Source organism: Trichosurus vulpecula, chromosome 3, assembly GCF_011100635.1.
Source record: "Trichosurus vulpecula isolate mTriVul1 chromosome 3, mTriVul1.pri, whole genome shotgun sequence".
Lineage (NCBI taxonomy): Eukaryota > Metazoa > Chordata > Mammalia > Diprotodontia > Phalangeridae > Trichosurus > Trichosurus vulpecula.
This window is the reverse complement of record NC_050575.1, coordinates 56,663,610-56,689,607: the sequence shown is the minus strand read 5'-3', so window position 1 is coordinate 56,689,607 and position 25,998 is coordinate 56,663,610. Positions and strand designations below refer to the sequence as shown.

The 25,998-nt window shown below is 34.6% G+C and overlaps 2 protein-coding genes across 6 annotated transcripts in view; one reads left to right on the top strand and one right to left on the bottom strand.

The window, feature by feature from the left end:
- The first annotated feature begins 1,493 nt into the window (after positions 1 to 1,493).
- On the top strand, positions 1,494 to 2,741 carry GPR151 (G protein-coupled receptor 151). Its single transcript, XM_036748639.1, has one exon. The coding sequence runs from the start codon at positions 1,527 to 1,529 to the stop codon at positions 2,739 to 2,741; it is 1,215 nt and encodes a 404-aa protein (XP_036604534.1). The 5' UTR covers positions 1,494 to 1,526.
- Positions 2,742 to 6,041: 3,300 nt separating this feature from the next.
- TCERG1 (transcription elongation regulator 1) overlaps positions 6,042 to 25,998 on the bottom strand; it is a 61,664-nt gene continuing 41,707 nt past the window's right edge. For 4 of the 5 annotated variants that reach the window (XM_036750504.1, XM_036750506.1, XM_036750505.1 and 1 more), the window contains 10 exons: positions 24,352 to 24,487; positions 23,464 to 23,553; positions 20,622 to 20,740; positions 18,093 to 18,243; positions 13,413 to 13,577; positions 13,012 to 13,194; positions 9,991 to 10,170; positions 9,199 to 9,282; positions 8,404 to 8,504; positions 6,042 to 7,209 (listed from right to left, as the gene is read on the bottom strand). In XM_036750504.1, the coding sequence (XP_036606399.1) occupies positions 7,008 to 7,209; positions 8,404 to 8,504; positions 9,199 to 9,282; positions 9,991 to 10,170; positions 13,012 to 13,194; positions 13,413 to 13,577; positions 18,093 to 18,243; positions 20,622 to 20,740; positions 23,464 to 23,553; positions 24,352 to 24,487 (1,411 nt within the window). In that variant the 3' untranslated portion in view covers positions 6,042 to 7,007. Of the gene's footprint in view, positions 7,210 to 7,477; positions 7,572 to 8,403; positions 8,505 to 9,198; positions 9,283 to 9,990; positions 10,171 to 13,011; positions 13,195 to 13,412; positions 13,578 to 18,092; positions 18,244 to 20,621; positions 20,741 to 23,463; positions 23,554 to 24,351; positions 24,488 to 25,998 lie in introns of all 5 variants that reach the window. The other variant, XR_005009898.1, reaches the window with a different exon arrangement.

Here is a 25,998-nt window from a genome sequence, read left to right as displayed (position 1 = left end):
ACACACACAAATAACTTTTTTCTGTATATACAGTGGTATAGACGTCTACTTATGTAAACAGACAGATATTCCCTGCTCAAAAGAAAAACACAAGTCAGCGGCTATGAACATACTGTATGCAATACAAAACTGAAATTACAAAAACATTTTCATTATAAAAGCTTTTTTTTGTTTGTTTTTATTGAATGCTAAAGCTGCAAGGTACTTCAAAATGTCTAAGAATTTGAGAACTAGAAGAGACCTTAAATCACCCAACCCTTTCACTGTATGGGAGAAACTGAGACCTAGAGATGTGGCTTCTCAAAGATCATTCAAGTAATCAGTAGCAGAACCATGACTAAAAACCCAGGCCTTCTGCCCACCAGTATAACTCTCTTTGCATTATACCATACTATATACTCGAAGACATTTTTTAAAATATTTCAATCCCCACTCAAGATAGGAAGGCATTTTAGTGAGCAGTTGCAACTCTTCCTGCCCCATTGCCTACTATTCAGGCTCATAGCTGATGGTGAAATTTATACATACTAAAACTAAAATCTAATTCCATTCTTAAAACAACTTTTAGACAGGTCATTTCTCTCTTTTCTTTATAAGCCTAGTTAAATGCTGCTTATTTTAAAAAATTTCCATTGTCCTGTCTTTTCTGTTAGGGAAAAGTATATATAGCATTATCTCTACCTGCATATTTATCAATAAATATATGTAATATCCAGGGAAATTGTGAAGTCCAGTTTCCTGGACACTACTGAGGTTAAGGCGATTAAATATTTCAATTGCCGTAATAACTATCACACTTAAAAATTCTAATTTAGAATATCTACACTAAATTATACACTTGTAAGGAACTCACAATCTTCGGAACAAATAAAGAAATGTTCATGATTAAATTTCTCCCAGGACTCTCCTTGGTTCTATTACTTGATTGAAGGGCTCTGTGTATGCAACTGATCAGAGCCAGATGCTTGGCAATAGGGATGGGGGTAAGCTCATTTCTGTGGAAAAAAAGTAGAACGTATTAGTCTAAAAGACTAGGGCATGTAAAGGCAGTTAATTTACTGATCTTGAGACTTTTACAACTTTCACCAAATAAATGGATTAATTGCTTACAGCAGCCCCATGAACATATCATATATGCCTAACATGTATCTTATCTTATCTATCATTTATGAAGAGGCTGTTTTAATTACTCCACAGGACTGATAATGCAAGCTATTAAGACTCGCTAATAAGAAAAAACCAACCTCCCAATGGTGAATGTCAATCACTGGAATTGAAGGTATAACATGCTGTAGCATGAAGCAGCCAGACAAGCTCTGATTCAAACGTCTTCCAGGGTCAAATAGAGGGAGTAAGGATGAGGGGAGACTTGAATGGGTGGTGTTAGATAAATCTGACGAAAGAATATTTCCTACGCAAAAGAGTTAAAGAAAACACATCTGTAGGAGGGGCTAGCTGACAAGGGAGAGTTCCTAACAGAAAAGATTGTGCTAGCAGCAGACTCATTCGACTCCAACTTCAGCACCATGAACACTTCATTAGCAAGACTCCACTTTGCAGGAGGCTATCAGCCCTCTGACTCCAAGGACTGGAGATCCATCATTCCTGCTTTCTTGGTGGCAATCTGTTTAGTAGGCTTTGCAGGGAACCTGTGTGTGATTGGCATCCTCCTACACGGTGCTTGGAAAGGAAAATCATCCATGATCAACTCCTTGATTTTAAACCTGAGCCTAGCTGATCTCTTCCTTCTGCTATTCTCTGCACCCCTGAGGGCAGCTGCATACTCCAAAGGCGTTTGGGATATGGGATGGTTTGTCTGCAAATCCTCTGACTGGTTCACACACACATGCATGGCAGCCAAGAGTCTTACAATTGTTGTGGTAGCAAAGGCATGCTATATGTATGTAAGCAACCCAGCCAAGCAAGTGAATATCAATAACTGCACAATATGGACGGTGCTCATAGTCATCTGGGCCATGGCCTGCCTCTTACCCTTGCCTGAATGGTTCTTTAGTACCCTTAGGTACCATGAAGGGGTGGAGATGTGCATCATGGACATACCAGCCCTGGCTCAGGAATTCACTTCGATGTTCGGTAAGCTCTACCCTCTCCTTGTATTTTGCTTTCCTTTGCTCTTTGCTGGGATGTATTTTTGGAAGGCTTATTGCCGGTACCAACGCAGAGGAACCAAGACTCAAAATCTGAGAAACCAGATCCGATCTAGGCGACTCACAACGATGCTATTAAGTGTTGCTATAACCTCTGCCATCATGTGGCTACCAGAATGGATAGCTTGGCTGTGGGTATGGCATCTAAAGACAGGAAGCCCTGTTCCACCTCAAGGTTTTATAGCCTTGTCTCAAGTCCTTATGTTTTCCATCTCTTCTGCAGACCCCTTCATTTTTTTAGTGATGTCTGAGGAATTCAAAGGTTTCAAAGATTTCTGGAAATGGCTGACATCAAAAAAGCCTCTACCTGACCCAGATTCTCAAGAAACACCAGCCGGTAACTCACAGGTCATTTCAGATAATGTCCCATCTCAAGAACCCCTGCCAACTGTGCCAGACAAAGAGAAGCCTGGATCTTCCCCCTCTGGCGAGGAGAGAACAGACAAGGAGATTCCTGGACTACCTGATGTGGAACAGTTTTGGCATGAAAGGGACAGAGTCCCTTCTGAGCAAGACAATGATCCTATCCCCTGGGAACATGATGATTCTGGGATAGCAGGTTGTAGTAAATGAAATTACAAGTTCCAAAGCCAAATGAAGATGTGTATTTATTGTATTTGTTATACTGTTCCAATATTGATCAAGATTTTGCTAGGTAAAAATCTGTTAATACTATCTTTGCTCTTGGTTGTGCTCAAGAAATGTCTTGCTGTCAAAGCTTTCCAAATCATACTTCTAATAAGTAGGAATGACCTTACATTAGCAGAAATATTCATGATGCTCAGATTACTTTAAATAAATTTTTCAAGTATAATGTATCTTAAGTTGTTTTCCCCTCAGAGGTTAGAGTTTACACTATGCCTTTTCACCCATTCTTTTCCTTGTTAACACATGGAACTGACAGAAGAGCTGATTGGACAATGGAATGAATTCTGTGGCTTTATAAAAGTGGCTCTTCACACAAAACTTGTGGTCTAGGTGACATGGACCTGAACCCATTACTTTGTCGTCCTTAGAACTAAGGGGCCAATCCACTAAACTATTTTAAAATATTTATGGTTTCAAATTAATTTATACTTTATACAATCAAAATGCAAAATATAAAGTTAACAGAATCAGAATTCGGTTTTTTTCAAAGCATAAACAAACAAGTTTTATTTAATTCTGGCAAATCCAACTAACCAGCTGCCTACAAGAAAGTTAGACACTAAGAATTACTTGACATTTTTCCTAGTGTTCATGCTGATTTGAAATCACTCACGTAACTTGGCATTATGTTGTTGTTCTGTCTTTTTAGGAAAATACAGGACTCTGGCTCTCCTTATAGGTGTCACTCCCACCTCACCAAACCCAATACCTGAAAATCCTTCAGGTTTAAAACTTAAGATTTAACTCACTCAGCTGAGATAAAATGTGCAAAGTGCTTTGCATCCTTAAAGTGCTAGAAAAATGCTTTTATTATTACTGCTAGAAAAGTAGGATGTATTTCTCACCCTACCAGTTAAAGACTTTGAAAGTATCTCCTTCTAACACTCTCTACTCTTATGTCAGGACCTCTCTTAGAATTGAAGGTATGGCTCCTGTTACAGCCCGAAGGCTGTCTCTCAAAGTGCATGATCAATTATAAAACTAGGGCTTCAAACTTAACTCACTTTAACATCTAGAACAACAGTTTCTCCAAATGACAGCAGTGGTGGGTGTGTAACAGGGAAGAGAAGAAGACAGATAGGCAGAGAACTTGGTTTAATAAAGGGACAGAAAGTGAAAATGCAATGACAATGCAGGAGAAAAGGCAAGAAAACAGAAAATACTAGAAAAGAAACCCCAACAGTTATCAGACTTTTCTGTCCCCATAAAGATATATAGGAAAATACCCATAATAGGGACCTTACCAGTCCAGAACTCTATGACTGATTAAATATTATCTCCCACATGCATGGTAATTATAAACGCATCATTTTTCCTACAACACACAAAGCATCTATTGGGACTAGTTACCTTTGTTCCCAGAATTCTAATGGGGTTTCTAAGTATATTTCCATTGTAGGGCTCACTCAGAAATGCCTTAAGGCAAAAAGAGAGGACAGAGGTAGAATAAAGAAATTGAGGTGGACACTGTGGAGAGAAAAGCATTTTTTAATAAGTGAAAACTTGTGGGGTTTCTTACTTATACTATAGATGCTTAAGTGAAGTAGAGGGTTGTTTATATTTACCCCCACCTTATAACTGAATCACTATGCTTGTGGGCCACAGAAACATAACTCATGGCAGTACTACTTTCCCCAAGAGCCCAAAGAATTGTTTAGTGATGCATGTATTTTACAGATTAAGTAACTTTCAATGCTTTATTACAAATTGTATTGTTTTATGTTCTCAATGTACCTTAAATATGGAATCTAAGATGACATTGTTGATGTTCATTTTTACCTGTGAACAAATAAAAAACAAACATGCCATACTCTATCTATTCAATTTTATCTCAGCAGATTATCTGTTGTTCCAAATCTCTTATTCTTATGTTGTCAAATCAAAACTGTTATTTGGCAAAAACGGATTTATTTGGGTTTTGGGGTTTTTTTTTGGTTTTGAGGCAGGGTTAACCTTGTCTCTGGCACAAAAAATTCTCAAGAAGAATTTAAATTATATATTCAGTCTTGTCAAAATACAGAGTTGGCTATCTAAACATCATTTCAAGATGCACATGTAGGACGGATAACTAACCGAATACTTGCTATTAAGCATCAGATATACAGTCCTAGCTTTGACATCCCATGCTTCAAGTTCTGATACCTTATAAAAAAGGAACTTGGGCTTTGGAGCATTTGCACTAACACATACTGATTCCCAATCTAAATAATCCTTCCAATATTTCAAGACATAATTACTTAAATGTCAGCAAGCCCATTTGTATCAAAAATGTCACTGTGAGAGAGGAGGAAGGCAATGACTGAGCAAACAGCAATTTGTAAAATTCAAAGTCCTGACAAAAAATTTTTAGACAGTCTAGTAACTTTTTTTAAAAAATCTACCTAGGACAGTTAAGTATTATCTATAATAACACAGAAATTCCTCCAGTTTTGAAAACGGTCACTTTAACTCCTCCTCACAGTACTCAACATTACTCAATGGATTTGCAGAAGTGAACTGCAAAACAAAGGGAGAAAAAACCTAGTTAAATCAAATTTATAGAGCTCCAACTTAGTCTGATATAGTTGATTCTATACACGCAATTATACGTACACCTATGTGCATCTAAATGTTATACCTAGATATAATTCAACAAACATTTATTAAGCACCTATGTGCAAGGTACTGTGGTAGGCACTGGGGAAGGTGACATACGTGTGTATACACATACACACACACACACACGCACACACACACACACACACACACACACACACATAAACATACATGTATAAGTCTATATCTGGCACATTTTCCTTTAAAGTGGGCTTTGGGGAGAGTAGTAGTGATGGTGAAATAACAAGGGAAATGAAATAAACACCTTATAGAAATGATACTCCCCTTCACCCACCCAAGAGGAAACACTGGAGAAGAGACTAATGTTTTAGATGGGACAACAGAGCTAAAAAGTGATGAGGAGTCAAAGAGTGATAGTATCACAGAAGTATGCATGATACACTGAAAGCACTGCCATGAAATGCATAAAGCATCAATTAAAATAAGAAAAGCAAAAACATAGTTTTTGCTTACTATGTAAGACAAGAAAGACAGAGCTGAAGGAAGTGAACACAAAAAGAATCCTTTTAAATCCCTCTCCTTTTTGCACTGCAAATAATTCCATAACACATTCAAAGCTCTAAAAAAAATATGCATTCAAGGCTTTAAAAAAAATATGCAATATCAAAATTTTTAAAGCAGATTTCATTTGTGCAGTTTCCATTTTCTGCTTCTTTTAAGAACAAATTTTAAAACAAATTTTCTTTACAGGTTATTTAACATTAAGCATATACAATCCACATATAAAAAGGGTTGGTTTATTGTAGTTCAAATACATAAACTGAACAATTCAAACATTTCAAAATTAAACTTTAGAAACACAAGTTTAACATTCAAACAGGAGTATAGTTTACAAGGATTACCCAGAAGGGCAATTAACTCTCTAATCCAGAAATTGATATAGATACTTCTATGGTGAATAAAAATGTGTTTATACAACCGTCCTGTTCTGGTAAGCATTGTTATCAACTGTGTTTCCATATCCAAGAAGAAATTACCAGAAAAATCTTCACTTAGACAAAGCAACCAGATTCCTGCCTATAATCCAGAGGGATAATCAAAGCACATCTGTGAACAAATTCAAACTAAACTGGTCTCTAGAGACTTGGGGCAAAAGCAGGAGCATTACAATATTCTTAGCCTCTGCCAGCTGAGAATTTAATTAGCAATGTTTTTCTTTTACCTGCTTTACAAAAACAACTTGGATTTGTTCCAAGTTTGTGGCACTTGTATCTTACAAGTTCAGACCATAAACCACTCCTTGGGTCTTGCATATATAACACTGCTAGGAAGAATGTCATCAAAAATCACTGACTTCCACACCTCATATAAGGATAATCTTTAGTTCCAAGCTTTTATATTTACTAGAGACAGTCTAGATGTTTGAGTATGTCAGTCATGCCACACAAAGAAAAGCATAAATATTTCCAGAGTTCTTTGTTCAAAAACCATGTTCACAAATGCAGCTCCTTCCTCCACTCTTCAGATGGTTTTGTAATAGGTTGACTCATATATGTTTATGTAAAAATCTGATGGGTGGCTCATGCAAGCATTTTGAATTAATAGATACCCTTGGTGTGAAGAGTTATGTCAGAATTATTTTGTTGATCGTCTTGTAGGTTCTGAGGCTGTTGGAGGTGGAGGTGGACCTCGTCGATCCAGGTCATCAACATATGCCACAATGAGTTTGCGCCTCTCCTCTGGCACACAGTCAAGTACCAAATATCGCTTATCATTCTGCAAAATCTTTTCTACATCTTTCAAGTGCTGATCAGACTCCTGGATTAATTTTTTGGATCTGAAATAAGAGAAAAACGCCCAAGAATTACTGACTGCTGCCCACAGGCCTTTCAGAAATGAGCTGGCGATGTCAGTCTAGTTCCTAATTGTGTTTCCATAGTTTAAAAAAAGAAAAATTTCACTGCAGTGGTCACCTTTGTAGGTCGTCTCAGCAAAGACTTCAAGGAGTGAAAGGGCCTCAGAAGCTGAATTACCCTCCCACCCCTAGTGGTGGTCCCTCCAGATCAGGGCTGAGGGTGGGTGGGTAAATCTTGCCCGTGCTGTACCTGTTCTGTGGATGAACAGAGGACTTCAGTCTGCGGGGCTGCCAATCCCAGCATCTTTCACAAGCTTTCACTTTCACATCTTTCACTAAATTAACTATAAAAATGTAGAAAGAAGTCTTACTTCACATCTAATTTAAAAGCCCAAGCTGATGCAAAACATTAAGGACCCTGACCAAAAAGTCCAAAAGCCATATCAAATGACAAAATATCTAAAAACCACACCCTCAGCACTACCTATCCTCCCATGCATGTACCCTTAAATCACGTTCCAAATAATTTTTTTGAAGGAAGCCAGGTAGAAGCATAAGTACAACAATGCTTCTCTGCATACTGATTTCTAAATCAATGTAAAATGTATATTTTACTGATAACAATTACTGGGGGAGAAAAAAGAACTGAGCACGCTGCAGAATAATCCAATTTAAGACTTCGATTTTACATTTTATGTACTCATTTTAATAAACTCAGAAAATCGTTTTCTCTAAGAAAAATATTCTGTTGAGTCTAAACTGATGACTTTATAGCTTTAGAATGTTTCAGCTACGTTGAATAACTAAGGGAGAAGAAATTACTTCATGAAAATGTGGGGGGAAAAAAGTATCTTCATGGGCTATGGTTTTCATGCTGTAGTTGAACGTAACAGATAAACTGTTGGGTAAAAATAAAGATCACTTTTTAAAGACACTGGCTGGGTGGGAGGGGGGTGGGGCTAGACAAAATGAGAATGAGTATCTGGGCCCTTTCTTCCAAAAAAGAAAAAAAAAATTATGCCCACAGTTATTGGATCCAGTTTTGAGCATCTGGCCTCTTACTCCTAAAACTTAACATGTCAACATGTGTGTGAATGAAAAGTTTGATTTGGCCTGTTCAGTAAGGACTAGTAAGGACAAAATGGTCATTGATATGAAACAATTTGTTGCACACACCTGTATGTTATAAATTTGGTCTCTTTCAAAAGTGTCCTGAAGTCAGCTTTGGCAGTAATATATTTATCTCTGATGTACTCTTCAAATTCCCTTTGTTTTTTCTGTAGGAAGATGATTAGTAACATTAAAATACTTGGTAAATGATCCAAAAGTTTATGAATTCCATCATTTACAACAATTATTTTATACAACAAATTGATTTAATCAGAGTAAGGTATATTACACCTAAATAAGATATAGTAGGATAAAATTCTACTCATTTAAAATCTCAAACATTAAAAATCCACGTAGTGGAAAGAAGCAAAAATTTGAAATAAATACCATGCAATAATTAAAGCAATACAGCAACAAATATTCATAAAATGTTTCCACAGCACATAATGACAGAAATCTACATTTATACAAATATAACATTTACTGAACCCATACTGGGCATAATAATATGCACTGTTAAGGGATATTGTATGTTCAAACCACAATCTATAGCAGTACAAATAGCTTAAATTCACATAGGCTCAATTCCAGGAACTGAAGATTTTTATTCAAAAAATTTCCACTGTATATTTTATCATTAGATGAAGCTACAGACTATGGGATTAAAATTAAGATAAAAACACTTCACCAACAAGCACCATCATCACCATGTTTCACAGTATTACTGCATAATAAGGCAGCCTAAACTATGGACTCAAATCATTGGCAAGTGGTACTGCTGTTCAGTTAATATTTATAATTGCCAGTGATTACTTATAAAATACTTAACAAATAACAATAAGAACAAATTTTAAAACTCACTCTGTCACTGGAGGAGAACTTAATGCACCGTGGATCTTCCTTAATAATTTTTTTAACTTCTTTCCAAGTGGATGTGAGTGTAATCTTTCAAAAAGACAAATAAATAAAAATATAAATGTGGCTTACTCTTTTGGGGAGCTCAAACTGCAGCACATATGGTACATAATATTACACACTGACCTGAGATCTCTTGTAATGCCCAAGCGTAACAGGACTAGTTAGGGACAGTGAGGCAGCTTTAATGCAATTTCTTTTTGTTGGCTTGCCACAAGAGTTATTTTCATGGCCATATTTTCAAGGTGGCCTAAGACATTTCACCTGCAAACCCTGCATTTACACGGGCAAACATCATAACTTTTGAAGATACCATTCACCAAAAAGAGAACAGTTACTTAGGAGCAAGACCTGGATAAAAACGTGCACAAACTGCAGGAAAATGGGCCATGATATTGAATCAAAAATAGAGAAGTGAAGGACATCTATGTCCAAGAGAGGTGATCAATGATCACACAAAAGGATATTATGGTTAACTACGGGAACAAACATAACATAGAAACTTGAAAAGAAGCTAAACAAAGTCTCTGAAAAGGGCCGCTGGGTAAAATATACTTCAAGACTTCTCTAAAATAGGGAAAATGAAAAAGGCAAAAGGGAAATAAAAAAATTTTGAAGGAAGTAGCAATAAAAATTTAAAGACCATAACTGTCAAAATTTGTATTTCTTTTTTTCAAGTTATTTAGCTATTCCTATCTAGAATAAAACATAACAAATAGATAAGAATCCATTTCTTACCGCTGAAGTTTCATCCAGAAGTTGTCTAAAGTGTTCCCTCTTCTTTTTGGTAAGTGCTTCAATGTGTTCATTGAAAAGCTTCTCCTTCTCTTCTCTTTCTAGCAAAGAGCCAGATTCCCATCGATGATCTTTTCGGAGAGTTCTCCGAGTATCAGACCATGACACATCTGAAGAACGAACCTTTAAGAAAAAAAAAAAATAGGAATTTCACATTTCACCAAACTCAGACACCTTTTCATATTTCATTCAAATGAATGTCAAGTTGATTAACCTAAGGAAAATGAGAAACTTCAAATGCAGTATTTAAACACTGAGGTCATTCAGAAAATAAGATTAAGACAACATATCCTATGAAAAGGAGACATCCTTATTGATGATTAGTGGAACACTTCAATTACTTCAAGATTCATGATTTTCACTAGTTTCACTATTCCTATTGCAGATTCTAATCTCCTTAGTATATGAAATCTTGAGGAGTCAAAATAATTTATCTTCTGGTAGCCAAATTTCTCACCTTGGCTTTTTTCTACCTGGATTTTTATAAACTGTAAAACTCAACATGTCTAAAACCAAACTCATTGTTTTCTCCCCAAACCTATCCCGTATTTAAACTTCCCCACTGTGTTTTTACACTATCACCATCCTTCTCATGAGAAGGGTTCACAACCTTAGAGTCACCATGACTTTTCCTTCTCTCAATCCCTATTCCTAATCAGTTGCCAAGTTTTGTCAATCTTACTTCCACAGCATCTCTCACACCTATCCCCTTTTTCTCTCCTCCTTTCATACCACCTACACTTTAGTTATTTTCATTAACTCTTATTAGATTACTGCAATATCCTCCTAAGTGTCTCCCCTGACTTCAGTCTCTTTTCTCTTTAATCCGTTCTCTATATGGCTTCCAAAAATATATTCTTAACACATCTGATCATGTCACCCTACTACTCAAAAATCATAGCTCCCCACTGCCCCTAGGGTAAAATATAAACTCCCCAGTCTTGCATTTAAAACATTTTACAATCTAGCTCTCCAACTCTTTGCAGTTGAATTTCCTATTACTCAACTTCATGCACACTCTGTTCCAGTCAAACAGGCTATTAGATGCTCCCTGTACACAATACTCTGTCTCCCACCTACATGTCTTTGCAGAAGCAGTCCAAGTCAGAAATGCAATCTCTCCTCACTTTCACCTCAAAGCACAGTTCACATGACAGCTCCTACACAAGGCCTTTCTTGATCCTCCAGTTGTTAGCACTTTACCTCTCTTAAAACTGCTTTGTACATACATACTCACTTGTGTACAACGTTGAACACCCCCCAAAAGAATGTAAGCTTGATGGCAGGGGATGTTTCATTGTTTGCCTTTGTTTCCCCACAATCTAGATGTGCCTTATACATGGCAGATAACTGCATAAATGTTGAAATGGCTAAGATGTCTCTTACCAGGACTACAAATGAAGACTTTCCACCTTAGTGGGCTTTGTTAGAACTTATACTCCCAATCAAACAGCCTTCAAAAACATATCCTCAGTTACAAATGCTATCAGTGCTGCATTTAAAAATATGAAACATGGCACAGGATAACATACCAGATTAAAAGGAATATGAAATGAACCCATTAAAACTCTTCCCCAGTGCCTCAATGTCACATGAAGATAAGCCTGCAGTCTTGAAAACTGTATTAGCAGAGCTAATATTTAGGCAAGTTGGAAAGGCTTTGCATAAAGAAGGACTAACCTACCTAAGTTTAGAATTTTTCAGCTACAGTTTTCTCTATTTCTGAAAAACTATCTAAGTTATAGATAGGTTACTGAAGGAAGTACCTATGCTGATGAAATTATAGGTCCTTTCAGCACTAAAATACACAGAGTGCAATGCAGTGGAATTTGTTATAGTAAATCACTTTTTCAAAGAATCAGTAAGTTTTTCAGCAAAATGAGAATAAAACTGCTTTAAGACATCAGTATATTATGTCAAATTAAGAAATAAAAACACAAGAAACATTCTCAAAAAGCTGAATACCCCGAGACCTACAAATAAGTTTTTGGGAACTTTCCTTCAACAGAGAGAAATCCTGTCTTTTTTTTGCTCACTAATGCTATTGAACCCTATGTAGGAAAAAGAAAGGCAGTAAAAGCTAATACACAACTCTTATTCATTAAACTTCTTATGATCTCAAAAAATTGTATCAAAGTCTTGATTCCCCAAAATATTCTAGCAGAAAGTAAACAAATAGAGGGGTGTAGAGTTGAGGAAGTATAAACAAGAATTTTTCAAGTCCTCATAAAACCACAACAAGTTACTATTCCACTTAAGCAGCACCCTCAATCATCTTGAGAAATCACAAAGTTGAAGCAACCAAAACTGCCTTTGAAAATGAGCAGCAATGAAAATAATTGAGAGCTGAAAAGGCAACAGATAATATATAAAAACATCACTAGATCACAGAAATAGAGCTGGAAGAGACCTGAAAAGCCATTAGTACAACGTCCTCATTTTACAGATAAGAAAACTGAGGCAGAGAAGTTAATTGACAACTGATTTGCCCAAGAACACAGAGGTGGTAGCAAAGGTGAGATCTGAATACAAGTCCTCCAACTCTAAATCCAGCATTCCTTCCACTGTGCCATACAGAAAAGATCAGAAAAGAAAAAAAAGTTAGAAAAAGAAAATGAAAGAGAAGAGCAGATAGCAAAAAGCAGAAATGGTGATGAGAATAGTCAAGGATGAATAGTGGGGAAAGATTTATAACAAAGCAGTTGAAAAAGAAAGTTCTGGTATCAATAGTATTATTTTCAGGTTTTTTGAAAAATGATTTATCCATACCTATTTATTCCTGTCTATGCTAGATAACTAAAGCGTAATAGCGACCTCACCTTATATTTATAGTTTTACAAATAACAAATGATACAACTTTTACAATTAAGTTCAATATAAAGTAAAACCTAAAAAAGGTTCAGAGAATATAATTAACAAAGATTTTTAATGAGAAAGCAAAATAAAAATTAGTATAATACTCACCATGTCAGAAAGAAGAGCCTTGAAATTCTGAATTGCTTCTTCACGTTTATGTTGCTCTCTTTCTCGATCTATTTCTTTTGTTTGTTCTGAACGAGCTTTCTGAACCTCTCTCTCCCGTTCCCGTAAACTTGCTTCTATTCGGGCTTGCCTCTCCAGTTCCTTTTCTTTTTCTGAGTCTAAATTCTACAAAAAGCAAGATTATATTTTCCACCAACTCCATTAGAGTAAGTAGCTTATCAAGGATTTCTTCAAATTCAGTTATTGTTAAGAATGTAAATTTCAAAAATGGATTTCAAAAAAAACTTCTATTGATGAGTTAAAGCAGTATTGATGAACATGCCAAATATACTTTTTTTAACCATTTAAGGATATAAAGTATTACAAATAAATACAATATGTACCTTGGCTATTTTTTCAATATACTGTTTAAAAAGGTCTTCTCTCATTGATGAACTATCTACTGCTTTGTAACGTGGGTCACTTTCTACTTTGTCCTTTACTTTGCTCCATCGAGATTGACTATCCAAGTGGTGATTAGATAGTAGTTCAAAGAAGTCCGATTTGATCTACATTTTAAACAGGATATGAAATGGGGAAAGAAAAATAGCACACTGTAAGAAATTAATTTACTAATAACTGCTACTTGAAAAAAATGCTGACTTACCTTAAAGATGAGAAGTATATAAAATGTTACAGAGTGCCTGATCTATATAGCTGGCTAATTTTTAGGCAAAGATAGCAGATTTTTTTATTTATAGTTTTTTAAGTCTGCCAAATCATAAAAGTTCTTGATTGAGATCTACCAAAGCAAAGATGAATTATTTCTTTGGTGAATAACATTTAAGACAAATGAGGACAATTTCTTACACAACTATAATTTCATGTCTTAGATGTTTTCACAAAGTATGAATTTATTTTGACCTAGGTTTGATTTTTTACTGAAACTTTGTAATGAGTTGCAGTGAAATACTTATTAGTTTCATATAATGGTAATGAATGTTTATTGCTATTATAACAAGTAACATGGTAAAATTTTTCTGTTTTTTAATCAAGGAGGCTAAGTAAATTTCATTAAATTTTGCAGACAAAAATCCAACAGAATCATCACTTGCTTAAGATTCTTAAAAAGAAATGTGGTAGATAGGGAGGGTAAAGCAGATAGTTATGATAAATAGTACTACATATATATGGTCAAATTTCAGAATTTAATCAAAAATATATTTATTCCCTGATTCTAAGTGACAAGTACAAACCGACATTTCTAGTATTTATGTGTTTGTCATAACGTATTGTTATTTTAAGAAAAGAAAGCCTGGATTGCATTTACCACTACTGCAACTCAAAACAGATCACGAACTTTATAAGGGACCAGATTGGATCACAGATACTAAATGATGGTTTAACCTTTAATACTGCTACAAAGAAACATCTTTTTCTAAACAGGAAAGAAAAAAACACTGAGGTATGTTTCTACCCTTAGGGGGAATTACATATCTCACTTGGTATTCTCATTCTGGGTGTCATTCAGGGCAGCTTACATCTTTTGGACAAAAGATCTTAAGACTGCCTTCAGAACCTGTCAACCGCAGGTATACATCTCCCTGAGGTATTAAACATGCTGCCTTCACATCGCTCTCAGATCCTGTTGTCCCAGGGAATGAGAAATCAGGAATGGAGTCAGGCCTATTTCATCACTATATGGAGATATGTGGATACAAAAATAAAGCACTCCCCACTCTATTCCAAACCCATGACCTCCACCCCACTCTCATTTATCACACCACAGGACTAAAAAGGGAAATTGATGTTGGTCTATGAAACTATGTGCCTTTCCGGACAACTGAAAGGTTCCAAGACTCTTAAAATAAACTATAAAACAGATTTTTCCACGTAATAGAGTGAATTAAAATAAAGAACCAATCAGCTACAGGCATCTCTACTACAGAATTTGACTCATACTTGGGTTTAGGTCAATCAGACCCATTAAAGATCTTTCATTCAATAGAGATCAAGAAACCATTTGGGGATATAGCTTAGCAAATCACTGATGTTCATCCAGTCTGCCTTTTATGAATCTGACAAGATAAACATAAAACCTCTGTGAAACATTTCACTACATGAAAGCTGTCTTTCCAAGTAAAATAAAACATGCAAGCAGTATCAAACATGAATCTTTCTAAGCCATAGAAATTTATACAAATTAAGAGCACTTTCAAATAGCCTAAGTGAAGCCTATAAAGTAAGGGCATTGTTAAATTTTTTGTGTTTTTTAAATGTATGATACATAACTAAGAAATACTGTAAACTATTTGCAATAATATTCCATTCTCCCTTCACAGCAAGATTTTGACTGGCTTATTCTTGATACTATTCTGAGGGAAAGAATTACTTAAATAGCTGGTAAAAATCACTTATTGTTAGCGGTGGTTCAAAAACTATGCCTTGACAACCACACAATATGCTTCCTAGTAACAGTGCAACAAGTTCTCTCACATTCTCCCCGAATATTTTTTTCTTTGAAAATGGTTGCATTCTTAGCAAGTACTTGAGGAAGAAGGAAAGTCTCTCTTTGAATTACAATACCAGTATTCGTTTACTGAGTGGGAAGATCTAGAACAAATTTCTGACTCAAAATGAAGCTGTTTTACAAAGTGATGGAGAAATAGCATATCTGAAGCAGACCCACAATTCTAGAGGTAGGTTTTCTTGAATGAGATATACTGTTGAGTAAGAGTTAACAAGCCAATTCTTAAGCCATAATTTCACCAAATTTAGTCACTTTATTCATAAATAAGAATTCTAAGGCAGCTGTTTCTTCAATTTCCACAAAAAAAAAACTGCCTCAATAATTATTATGGTAAAAAAAAAAAAAAAACCAAAGCATCCATTAATATTTTAAGGGCATTTCCACAAGATTAAAAAAAAACCAACACATGACTATGATGCCCGCTATTTACAGAGATGCTGAAGAGATACTTGTGGTCTCCAAACCCAAATGGACAGCATTTGGAGCCACAGTTCTTTTTTTTTTTAAATTACAATAAAGAGTCTCCACAGGAGCATACATTCCATTAGCAAGATAATATTTCTCAAGGATTCTAAAGTAAGGCCAGAATATAAAATACGGAAGCAATTTTTGAAACATGGCTATTTTAGCTATCTAAATGACACATTTTAATGCCACAAAGTCAAGGACTACAGTCATAAGACCAAGTAAAGTTACAAATGATTACTGTAAACATACAGATTCATGTTACTGGTCTTTTTATTCGAAAACATAATAAAATTTAGAGTGAAAACAAGTGTCCCCATATATTTTTAAAAGAAAATTGTCAAAGTGGTTAACAAAAATACTCAAGTGTTTACTAACCTCACTTTTCAAAATATCAAAGTGAAACCTACCATATTAAAACCCTTACTTTAAAGATTTCTGTGTAGAATCCAAAGTTAATAATTAAATTTGCAAACTTAAAACTGGCTGAGAAAGCTTCACTTCATCATTTGCTGCCTTATTTTTAATAGTACAAAATCAAAGTTAGAATTTAAAGAATTAAAATTTTAAAAGCAAAAGAAAATAAGGCTGAAAATATTTTAGGTGTATTTAGATGTAATAATGTCTCAATTTTTTTTTTTCAGTTAACACATTCTGGGCACAACTCTCATCACTTCACAAGGAAAAAAACTAAAAAAATGTAAAGTACCGGAACTGCGGGAGGCTAAAGTCACCACACAGAGATACCAATTCTTTCCTCACTAGGGAATCCCATAATACTTTGCGTGTCAGTGATTGACAGCTGTCAGACTGAACTGATTGACAGGCCGCACAGCACAAAACTGTAAAGTCTATCCACTTGTTATAAAACAGAATACATAAAATGGTTACAAAAGGTTTTTAGAAAAAGAACAGTACTTTTAAATGCAAAAAAGAAACAATCAACTTGTCTAAGAACAGTCATGCAATATCAAAACAGTTTTATCTTTTCTTTAACTCACGAAATCAACTATTTCTAAAATTCAAAAGTAATTTAACAATTTCATAGGCATAGTTTCAATACAGTATATAAAATGTCTATATAGTATGTAATTGTGTTACTTCCTCTGGAAAGCATAATCATTTACAGAAAATGTCAATGGTACTTCTGAACAGTTTTACTTTGTCGGATGCCCAATAAAACAGCTAATTAGGAAGACTAGAATAATTCTGACGAGTAATTTATCTAGAATTGTCATTTAAATTACAAGTATATCATTATCATACTGTTTTAAATATTACATATCAAAGTATTATTTCCTAGAAGCAAAGTTGCTTTCTTTTCATCATCTCCTAATAGATCAAATTTGCATTACTTCTACTTTAGAGAGTGTTAGCAATTTCAAATGTCAAGAATGATTAGGCCCCAGAGGTTATTTTTCTCCATTCACACAACATACAGGGACATTAAGGAGGGTGGCTGTATGTTTTGATGGTACACTACTGATGCCACCTCCCTACCAGCCTGCCTTCCCAGTGGCGAGCTCTTGCTCCACACTTGACATTGCTGTCAAATGACATTTGGAATTCATTAAAATTTAATGGTCGACCTTTAATTTTGATAAGCAGCAATTTATACGTAAGATGTTTACTGAAAGATTAAGTCTCAAAAATGCTACCTTTTCACAGGAAAGAGATAAAAAAGTTCTTTGAAATGTAAATGTTACCACTTATAAAGAATTCTGAAATTGTACTGCTACCACTGAATAAGCAGGCATGAAAATAACTAGTTCTGGGTTTTCCAGGCCAAAAAAAACCTCTCATTTTCATCACCTTAAAAATGTCACTATTTGCCTTTAAAAGACTAAATATTAAACCAATTAAAACAATACAACACATTTCACTTAAAAGTTACTAATCTATGCAATTCTACCTATAAGGTGATAGAAGACTTATACAATGAAATTTTAGAAAATAACTAAAAGCCAAACTGAATCTGTAAAACTGTTGAACTATCCCATAAACTGAAGTACTAGAAACCCAGCACCAGCTTAGTCACTATCCATTCATACTCCCATCAATCACACCACTGGAACTAAAACCACCTTACCTTCTCACCTCTGGTCTTCGAGTCTTCTTTTTCTTTCTTTCTTGCAGCTGCTACAAATTCATTAAATAAGGCCTCTCGATCTTTCATCTTTTCAATTGCTTTGAATCTGGAGTCTTTAGCATGCTTGGCTGCAAATTCACTAAAAGTAGCTCTGTAACAAAATGGCAAGTGTGCTAATTTGGTAGAGCTGTTTTTGCTGGTGGAAAGGTATAGCAGAAAATGCCAGCTTTCCTGTAAGAATATATGCCAGAGAAATGTGGTCCCCAACATCTGCCTATAAGTAGTAAATAATAAACATTGGGCTACCAAAAGTAGTAAAGAGCTAGACAGTAGAAATGCTGTTAAATAAGTATGTACTGTTCAAGCATTAACACAGAGGAAAAGAATGAAGCACACCATAACAAAAGACATGCATTCAATACATATCTATCTACCCACAAAACCTGCTCAAAAGCTGGAAGGAACTTAAAGAGATCAACTGGTTCAATCCCTCAAGTTTACAGATGAGGAAATGCAGGCCCAAAGAAAGGAAGTACAGAAAACAAGCTAGACTAAAAATAAAAAGTAACTTTTGCATCTTATGTACATTTAAAGAGGACTAACATGAATTTTGAAGTCTTCACCTTGTAGCAAAGAGAAGAAATCGAAAGAACGTTTTCATGGGTAACACTACCATTAACAAACTTGTACAGGTGTAGGAAAAAAAAATGCAGCTTATACATACTTCACTGACAGCCAACCTGTCTTGGGAGTGGCAACGAGAAACTCAACTGATGATAGAATTCCAATAAGGAAAATAAAATACATTTTCCTTTATGTGCAAAACCAAAAAAACCTATTGTATCTTACTATCAGAAAACTAATCCTATGACTCTGGTTGGCTAATTTAGCAATCTGGATTCTAAAACACTAGCCAAACATTAGGAATTCTGTAATAATTAGCACAAAAGCTATATGATTCAATTTTAAACCATAGGGCAGGATACAGATCTGGTCTGAAAAATGAATATGATGAATTTGAAATCACAGATATGTTACAGCAAAAGTTTAGCACACAAGAAAAAAACAAAAAACACCAAGATTTAGTATCCTGCTCAGAAAGATTAGAAAAGGAACAAACTACTATAATTTAAGAAAATTAATTCTTTAAAAGTTTAAGATTTCAATGTTATACAACTTTCTGTAAGACTATCCTAACTGAAAAAAGGGTAGGGTAACAGCACTATATTCCCAAGAAGATGTTCTTAAACAACTCAGAAAAAGGACCATTTTAAAACAAACACGGAAATCACCATTGACTGTAACCTGAGTTATCCAACAAGGATCATCAATTATGATCTTTGAAACCCTTAGTTAAAATGACACAATGCTCTACATTACAAAGTATGGGCCATCCCCTTCTAAGGATTTCCTAGAGAACAAGGCTACTGAGATTTTCTTGGCTTATTCTGTTAGCAGGCCCAATAGATCCTTTGAGGAATGGAGCTTAAAGGGACTAAAACATCATTAGTTCAACATTTCTACCCACAAGTACTACCCCACATAGACTAAGATTAGCTTTTACATGAGAAGTAGGATAAAGAATAAACAGTCATGCTCTAACATGCAGATCTCTTTTCTTCAGCTGATACGGAAGTTCTATCAATGTTATGTGGGAAAGGAGAGGCACTGATTTTTCTGTTTGTGGAAACAAATTATTACAAATTTCAGAAATACACCAATGTGCTGGAGCTATTTACGTCATTCCCAAAGTATCACTTCTCCCATTACCAAACACTGTAAAGGCAGCAAAAGGCAACATTTTCTTGTTATCCATTCTTATCTTCCTCTCTTCCCCTCTAAGGATATTTATTCTAAAGCTGTTAAGATTTTATTTAGTCTCCATTTTCATCTCTCAGCATTTCATATTTAAGGAAAGAAGTCTGGCAGTAACCAATTAGTTGAGGTATTTAATTTTTGTTAAGTTACAAATACTTCATCTTCCAATAAATCTACAAGTTATTTAGAGATACTTCTAATTCTGATACTAGCCCTCAGATTCGTGACTATGTTTTAAGTAACATAAACATAGATCATCTAATTTTCTTCAGCAAAAAATGTATAATCAATATTCTGTTCACACATAACTGAAACATGTACATCAAATCCATGACATGAATCTGAAATTAAAAGGTCTTCCCTGAATGTTTTCAATAATAAACATTGTCCTGCAACCCAATAATTGTAAATACTTTAACAAATAAGAATAAGCTTTATGTAGGATAATTATTTCATATGGATTAGAATTTATTCCTTTGAAGAAGTTCTAAAAACTGAATAAAGCATTTTTCTCAGCAATGATCATTTACATATATCCACATAGTCAGCAACTGAAATTCCACTGTGCATACAGGAGATGTTTATATATCTCCTAACAATTCAAAATGTTAAAATTTCATAATTCATACTAATTCTTTCAAAATGATACAGAAAAGGAAAAAAGAGAATTATAAAACTCTGTTCTTTTCTAAATGGAAATGACCCACATACCTCGGATTAAACTTTGCTTCTTCCATCATTTTCTTGAAATCTTCCTTTGCTTGCATAATTTTGTTTTTCTTTTCCTTTCGTTCTTCTTCTGCTCGAGTCTTCACATATTGATCAAAAACCTTTAAGAACATTAACCAATTTGATAAATAAGACATAAATGTTGAGAAGGAAACCATCAAGCTTGCTGATACATTATTTACTCCCTCCTACAAGAAACCTATTCTGATGCCTCCAGGTGCTAGTGCCACCACTCCCAGAAATTATTTTGCATTTAATTTTCAATGCACATGCTCTTGCCCTTACCCCCAATAGACTGTAAGATCCTTGAGGACAGGGGCCATTTCATTTTCACCTTTGTATACCCAGCACATAGCATATCCTTTGGCTCACTGTAAATGCTTGCTGAATGAATAAATGACAAAACTGAACAAATGTACTTCAGATGGCAACCTCAGAATATTTAAAATATAAATAAAATGAAAGGCAGTGAGTAGGCTAAAAAATGCACTTTCATAAACATGAAACTGGACTGAGAACTAAGAACATACAACCTCTCCCAGTCTTTTACTATGTTTTCAGTCATGTACAAGGATATGTAATAAAGGAATAACGTAAGTCTTTTGGATATGTGGTTTTTCTTTCTTTTTTAAACAAATTAATACAAAATAAAGTAAAAACTGCCCAAAATAGTACTTTGGGATTCATTATATAAATTAACTATATTTCATCAATTTACCAGTTTCTACATCTAAGAAAATATTAACATTATTTTCTATAACAAGTTAATTTTAATGTGACAAAGTAAAGCATTCTAGACTTGGAGACAGGAAAAACTAGCTTCAACTCTCACCACTGACATATTTACTCACTGTGTTGTATGACCACCAGTCACTCAATCTTTTTCTGAGAATCAAGTAAACTCGAAGACTCTAAGTAAGTCCTTGATGAAATTACAGGAATTCTGGTAACATAATATTTGGCTACTTGCCTATATAAACATAATTAATGCCCCAGAGAGCAAAATAGAAGCCAGAGTGAACTGGTAGAAAGAACTATTCTAGACAGCAGCAAAGCTGGGTACTGATCTAAGCTTTGCTCCTGGGAGAACTTGGGCAAATCACCTCTCTTGTGTTTTAGTTTCCTCATTTGTAAAATGAGGGATGACTTAGACTAAGTAATCTCTAAAACAAGAGGCAGCTAGTGGTGAAATGGCTCCCCTCCACCTCCCCCCTTTGCAGGTGCTAGACCTAGAGTCAGAAACACTTGAGTTCAGGTCCAGATTGAGATACTTACTTGTTAGATGTGAAATCTTGGGCAAATCACTTAACCTCTGCCTGCCTCAGCTTCCCCAATTATAAAATGAGCATAATAGCAGCACCTACCTCAGGGGATCATTGGGAAGACTAAAATGGGATAATATTTGTAAAGTGCTTGGCAAAATTTAAAGCACTGAGTAAATGCTAGCAAAGAAGAGGAATATTAAGACAATTCTACCTCTTACAAGTTTGTGAAATCTATGTAACTCAGGGAGACTATTATGTAGTTTAGAAAGTTTAAAACCTATACTGTCTTGAATTGGAGATGAGGAGTTTCAGACAACGGTGTGATTGAAATATCATTTGAAATATCTTTCCTTTTCAAATACAATCACACTTTAAGGTTATAGTATCACTAACTTCTAACTTTACTCCTGAATAGACAGAGCACAGGAGAGGGAGGAGGATAGAATATTTCTATTCTTAAAAAAAAAAAAAGAATATTTCTACTCTTAAAAGCAAACACATTAAGTCCTTCCAATCAGAAACTATTACATGACTAATACTGTTTTAATACTTACATTTCCATGAGTAGGACGTGTAAAAAAAATCATACTTGTAAAAAAAAATCCAAGGGGGTAACATTTTGTTTTATGTACATCACTGAATAATTGAAATGTATATAATACATTTAACAACTACAGGCACAAAGCTTTTGTTAAAAGTGGAAAAATATCCTAGGAAGCTCTAGCAATAAAGTCATATAACTAATGCTTAAAATAAAAAATTCTGCCTGGAACATAATTTCGACACTACAATTCCAAAGTTCTATCTTATATCTCCAACATTTTACTCTGTTAAAAGCATTTAAGTCTATGTCTGAGATATCAAAAATCTGGCTTCCATGAAAAGAAAAAAGCTGGGTTTGCATACATGGTGGCACAATAGTTCAAAGTACAATTCCAACCATAATTTTTTGATAATACAATTAATGGTGGCAAGGCCTACAACACTGATGCTTCATGTAGCTAAACTGGTAGAGATTTTTAATGCTAAAAAGAGAAGTATTGGGAAGATCAATTCAAGTCAGATGTTATTATAAAGGGGTAGGAAAGCATGTTCAAATGCTTTAGAAGACATAACAAAATGTCATCAAAACATCTGTAATCAATACATCACAAGTGGCAAATTGCTTCTACCACATACTTCTAGTCCATACTATGGAAGTTAACAAAATGTCAACCATCAAAATCCATCTACAACTTAAATGAAGAGAATGATTTGACCTAAAGGTGCATTTGGAATAGTACTTATAAATACAGCCTGGCTGTCAAAAGGAATCTTAAAAAGAAAATATCCCAATACTTTCCAGGAGAAATTCCCACGGGCCACTTTCATACTTTTTAAAAATACCTACATAGATGTATAATTTTTCTTGTGGAGAGAGAAGGGCAAAAATTATCAGAACTTTTCTCTGGGAAAATCAGAGAAGAGGGATACGGGGATTACTTTAAATCCCATTATTTTAAAATTGTGCCTCCTCTGAGGGAAATAACATTTAAATGAATCATAACTTCCATTTTTACCTGTTTCCTCTCTTTAGGATTAAGAAGTAAGTAACGTGGATCAAAAACTATCTTGTGCAGCTCTTTCTCCCATGTTGAAAAGGCAGAAACCTTTAAAATAAAAAAGAGGTATTGCCTAATCACTAAATTTTCTCAAAAACATAAAGGTAGTATAATTTTTTCTTGAAATCTACAGGACATCTGTTTAAAAAGAAATATGACAAAAACCATTCTGAAGTTTCCATCACTAATAAATGACAAGCAGTGGGAGGTGAGCAATGGCAAATTTCCCACTAATTGGCTCTGAACATTTCTATATAATTATATAGCTGTAACACACACCTAATTAAAATAACCACTACTGGGTGACATTTTAAAAATCAGTACATCAGAAAAGAGCCTTGAAGATTTGCATTTTGATTTCCCAAGCTTGCTCCAATCTTTTACAGAATAGGTAATGATTTAAAATTGAACAATTTTACTTAGTCAAATTAACCTCTGAATAGAACCAAAAGGTTAAAATTCCCGCTCAAGTAAATTCCATTAATGAAATTTCATATAATATCAATGATTCTGCTCTAACCAGAAGTCATTACAATTAAGGTGCCTCCCTTCAACTGATGCTGCTATTCTGGTGTTAATATCATTCTTAAATAAAACTTGTGATATTTTAATAACCTAAAGTGAATAAAGGTTAAAAAAAAGTATAATAAAAGAACAGTAATAAGGCATTAAGTTTAACAGACTTGGCCATGAAAAGGTGCTTTCAGAAAAAAAATTATGTGCTATGTTTGCCCCTTCTCCCCCCATCCCCAATAGGATCACTAACCTTGGATATGACCTTTTAGCAAGACATATTATATTACTTATACAAAACAGAAATATCTCCCCCAAAGATTGTTTTCTGACCCCTCTCTCTAGAAGCATATCCTTGAACTGCTTCATTCGGGCCTCCAGAGGGACAATGGCCCTTTCTCGGGCAGCTTTAATTTCGGCTTCCATGGCAGCCTCTTTCTCCGAATCAATGTCTTTGTTATCATCTTTCCTGTAAGAATGCAACATAGAGCCATCAACTGACAAATAAATTATTAATTCAGAGTTAAAAAGGGATGATTCTCAAAAACAGCATAATTTTAAGACTACACTTACTAAGAATCAAAACCTTTCTTAGTATAAAATAAACCTATCCTAATATAAAAAATGAATAACTCTTTTGTTATTACAATAATGGTTATCTTATTATAAAGGATACACATAAGAGTAACAGAAGAATGCTACCACTACGCTAGGAGGAAGGTGAAATATTCTTTCTCTTTCAATTTTGAGGTAAAAAACATTCTTGGCTGGATTAAAAAGACAGAAATGTTCCTATAGGGATTTTTAATTCATTAGGAAAAAGTATGTTCCTACTTCCTTCAGGAAAGATACTAATTCCCATAACTTTTCACATCATATGTGACTAAAATATTAAAAATTGAATATCTAACAAAGCCTATTTGTGACTTTAAATTTTCAAAGTTTTAATATTTTATGTATGTATTTTAAACAAGATACCAGCAACCTTGACCACACAAATAAGTTAGAGATACTTACCTAGTACTTCTATTACTCTCTTTCTGGGCAATGAATGAGAAATATAGAATAAGGGCTAGGGCCCACAGATTAATGGTTTCCCAATAATACAACTGCATAGATTAGAACTGTTTAACAATAACTCAACTACTCCTTGTTCCTACAAAAATGGACATTAGAGTTAAAGCCAATTTGAGGAAGTTGTTCTCAATTAAATGTACTAAATAAAAAAAGAAGTGAAGTAGATAATCCAAAACAGTTCATCTATGTTTTTAGAAGGTACTAAATGATTTGGGGACAGTAGGCTCGATTTATTAAAGAAAATATTAAGTTTAGATTACCTTTTTTTGGTATACATTACCAATTTAAATGAGAAAATTGGGTAGGGGAAAAGAGGGAAATGTTAGCTGTCAAAGGAAGGCCAACCCAATGATTAAAAATTACCAAAGGTTAATAGACAAACGTGGAAATTGGGCCAGTTAACTATCATTAATATATTATATAGTGAGCAACAAGAAGACACAAAGTAAGCAAAAGACATGGTCCTTACATTTGAGGTTATTTTAGAGACCATGGAGATCTAAAACTAAGCACTAGTTAACATAATAACCATAAGGATAATAGCTTAAACAAAAATTCTTCTTGTAACGATTTATTTAAAAATTAGTTTCTCTATAGTTAGGGATAAAGTGCCTCTACTGGATCCCTTACTATAGTGTATCGTGGGGGTGTGGAGGTAACCTGGGGTTCTGTAACTTTTGCTAACTGAAAATTCCAGAACATATACATTTATTATCTATCCCACAAATAAAAGTAAAATCTATATTCTGAGCCAGGAAATATATGCATTTAGCTCTGCCTCTAATAAACAATGAAAACCTGGCAAGCTATGTGGTGGCAACCTCCACTAGATGGCATTTATAAATCTAGACAAATCTAAATAAAACTAGAACTGTGTTATCTTAGCCTCATTTCCTGTACACT